A 3,108-nucleotide genomic window follows, 5' to 3' on the forward strand; every position below is an offset into this window, starting at 1 on the left:
GCCACAGCCTTGCAGAAGCTGGAGGAGGCTGAGAAGGCAGCGGATGAGAGTGAGCGGTACGGTTCCTCCTCCTCCTTTCTTGTAAAACAAAACAATATGAATCAAATACTCCTGTATAAATTAGTATCTGCATGTGCCAATGTGGATGGCAGGTCAGCGACTCCGAACCTATTCCTCTAAGCTTGAACAGGTAATTCTGTTAACCTTGAGGAATGGGATGGTGTGGGCAGAACAGGATATTTTGGGTCTAAATACTGAATTCTACCATAGGACCTTTGAAATAAAAGGGCTAAAATGCTTCTCCATTAAACACCCTTGCTTTGACTTCTGCAGAGGAATGAAGGTTATTGAGAACAGAGCAATGAAAGATGAAGAGAAAATGGAAATCCAGGAAATGCAGCTGAAGGAGGCCAAGCACATCGCCGAAGAGGCTGACCGCAAATACGAGGAGGTAAAAGGGCTGAGGGAAGGGTTAAACACAGAGGAGAACCGGGAACAGCTTTGTTACTCTTCACGTTACTCGCTCCTTGTACACTCCTCACTGTGTGATAGTTCAACTTGGGAACGTTCCCAAAAGGGAACATCTTAGATATTTAATACTAAAAACGCCACAGAAATGTAACTTACTTGGGGAAAAGGCTGCCCTGGCTGTGCATGTAGGTGTTAACCTAATTTCTTCAGTCAGAGGGAAAGGATGAGCATGGTGCTTTGGGAGAAACACCTAAGAAATTCCAGCCTGGCTCCAGAACTGTCATTTTCTCTTCACAGGTTGCCCGTAAACTGGTTATTTTGGAGGGTGAACTGGAAAGAGCTGAAGAGCGTGCAGAGGTGTCTGAAGTGTGAGTAACTTCATCTACATGGAAGCGCTTTAGAGCACAGTGTATTCTAGTAGAAAAACCTATTCCTGGTAGGCAGGCATGTCGTGTGGGTAGAAAAGCTCTTTTATACCCTGCGTACACCCAGTTTTCTCCGTTCAGATTTATTGATTACAATAACTCCCTCCCTTGTATTTTTGTACTTCTTGAAAAATCATGTGAGGTCCTAACAGGGACAACAGTGATTTATTCTTCTTTTTCCCTGTAGTAAATGTAGTGACCTTGAAGAGGAGTTAAAGAATGTCACCAATAACCTGAAGTCTTTGGAAGCTCAATCTGAAAAGGTGGGTTCTGCCACTAAATGAAGGGACAGGGGCAAAGTCAGAGCTTGTAAATAAGAGAGGGGCGGTGGAAGGGCTGCACTGCCCAAACCCAGGGCAGTCATTGGGTGATTCTCTGTGACACAACTTTGAGCCAGGACCTACATGTCCTTTCCCACAGCCAGTGGCTGCTCTTGATTTCCTGATCTTGCTCTTTTTGGGGGTTTTGCCCTCCTCATAACACTTGGATTTCGAGAATCAGTTGTTCCTGGCTCTGGAAGGCTCCATGCTCTCGCCTGTTCACCTCTTTCTGCGCTGCACGGGCTCATGTGCCTATCAAGGGGCAAGATGACACATGAAGGAACGTGGACATCCCCCTTCTTAAAATGGGGGTTTATGATCCGGAGCCTGAAATGTCTCTAGGAGGAGGAGGGAAGTGTGGAACTGCTGGAAAAGGAAAAGTGGTTATAAATAGGTCACGGCTTCATAAACACGCGTTATTGTTGCTGCAGCTTCCCTTAAAGACTGTTTATTGTTTTCACAGTACTCGGAAAAAGAAGATAAATACGAAGAAGAAATCAAGATTCTCTCTGACAAGCTTAAAGAGGTAAGTTTGTGCAGCCTCAAATTGCATTTTGGCACCGTGGTTTTAACAGCATCAGTTACTTGATTCAATTTTTTCTAGGCTGAAACTCGTGCTGAATTTGCAGAGAGAACTGTTGCCAAACTGGAAAAGTCTATTGATGACCTGGAAGGTACGAAATTCCTGGAGTTTCCTTTAAAAGTGGGCAGTTTCCAGTCAGAAACCAAAATTTTGGGAGCGGCAAGGACAGTGGAATGCATCAGGCCCCACATGTCCATCAGTGCTGTGCCCGTGGGCAGAGGGAGTTCTCCTGATGGAGGTTCTCTTTTGAGAAGCTGGTAACACTGACCCAGGTTTGACCAACTCCCAGATCTGGGGGCTCCTGGGCCCTTCTGGTGCAACAGGATCACAAACTGCTGCATTCCATAAGTGAAAAATGACTGTGTAAGGTTAAAAAAAGGGAGGCGTAGAGGAAGCTCCTGCTCTGCAGCTGGGGGGTTCCCTGCTCCATACTGGCGCTCAGCTCTTCATCTTTCCTTCTCTTGTTTCCCTCCCCAACTTCTTTCTCTGCTGCCTCGACTTCCCTGCTGCGCATCTTCTGCTGTCCGCCTCTTCTCTGGACTGTTCTTCCACCTTTCTTGCTGCAACCTGCCTTCTGCCCTGGGGCCGATAGACGAGCTCTACGCTCAGAAGCTGAAGTACAAAGCCATCAGCGAGGAGCTTGACCATGCTCTCAACGACATGACCTCTCTGTGACCTTCACCCGGGCTGGGCCGCTCTGCCCCTTGCGTCTCTTCACGCTTTTCTTGCCTGTAAAACCTGTCCCTTCTGTGCAGCCGCCACAGGCGCCCCTTCCGCCTCCTCTGTAAGAACCGAGCTCAATAAAACCGAGATACCTCGACCTGTCAGCTTTGGGCTTTGCTTCTGTAGAACTCTCCTACAACCCACAGCGATGATATTGAACATGGCACCAGCTCCTCACAGCGAGGACGCGCAGGTGGTGCCGGGGCAGGACCCCACGCCTGGGGTCGTGTTGAACTTCAGTGGATGCACATAGCAGCAGAAAGCTCTGAGCGTGTCCAGTGTGCGCTGGCGGTGCTCTGTCTGCTGGGTTAAACACTCCTGGGACAGCAAAAACCCTGAAGGATGTAAATTACATGTTAAATATGGCACATGACATGTAAGACATGTCCAAAAACCTCACTGACAGAGCAGTTAACCAAAGAAACTGGGCCATTTTGTGAATGCAGTTACAGCGGTGTCCCAAACGCGAAGGTAAGTAACCACGGGGTTATTTAAAGAGAAAATAACGTGGTTTAAGTCTTGGTTTTTCTTTCTTCCTAGAAAAACTCGCCCAAGCCAAAGAGGAGAACCTGGGCTTGCACCAGAC

General features: G+C 47.7%; 1 protein-coding gene across 1 annotated transcript in view; it reads left to right on the forward strand.

Moving 5' to 3' along the window:
- LOC104407718 (tropomyosin alpha-1 chain-like) overlaps positions 1-2,617 on the forward strand; it is a gene marked incomplete at its 5' end in the record, with an annotated part of 2,738 nt that extends 121 nt beyond the window's left edge. The window contains 7 exons of the mRNA XM_010017067.1: positions 1-56; positions 334-451; positions 769-839; positions 1,084-1,159; positions 1,680-1,742; positions 1,821-1,890; positions 2,392-2,617. The exon at positions 1-56 is cut by the window's left edge and continues 1 nt beyond it. Of these exons, the coding sequence (XP_010015369.1) occupies positions 1-56; positions 334-451; positions 769-839; positions 1,084-1,159; positions 1,680-1,742; positions 1,821-1,890; positions 2,392-2,474 (537 nt within the window). The remainder of the gene's footprint in view (positions 57-333; positions 452-768; positions 840-1,083; positions 1,160-1,679; positions 1,743-1,820; positions 1,891-2,391) is intronic.
- Between the last annotated feature and the right edge of the window lie 491 nt (positions 2,618-3,108).

Source organism: Nestor notabilis, unplaced genomic scaffold (assembly GCF_000696875.1).
Source record: "Nestor notabilis isolate BGI_N333 unplaced genomic scaffold, ASM69687v1 scaffold31566, whole genome shotgun sequence".
Taxonomy (NCBI): Eukaryota; Metazoa; Chordata; class Aves; order Psittaciformes; family Psittacidae; genus Nestor; species Nestor notabilis.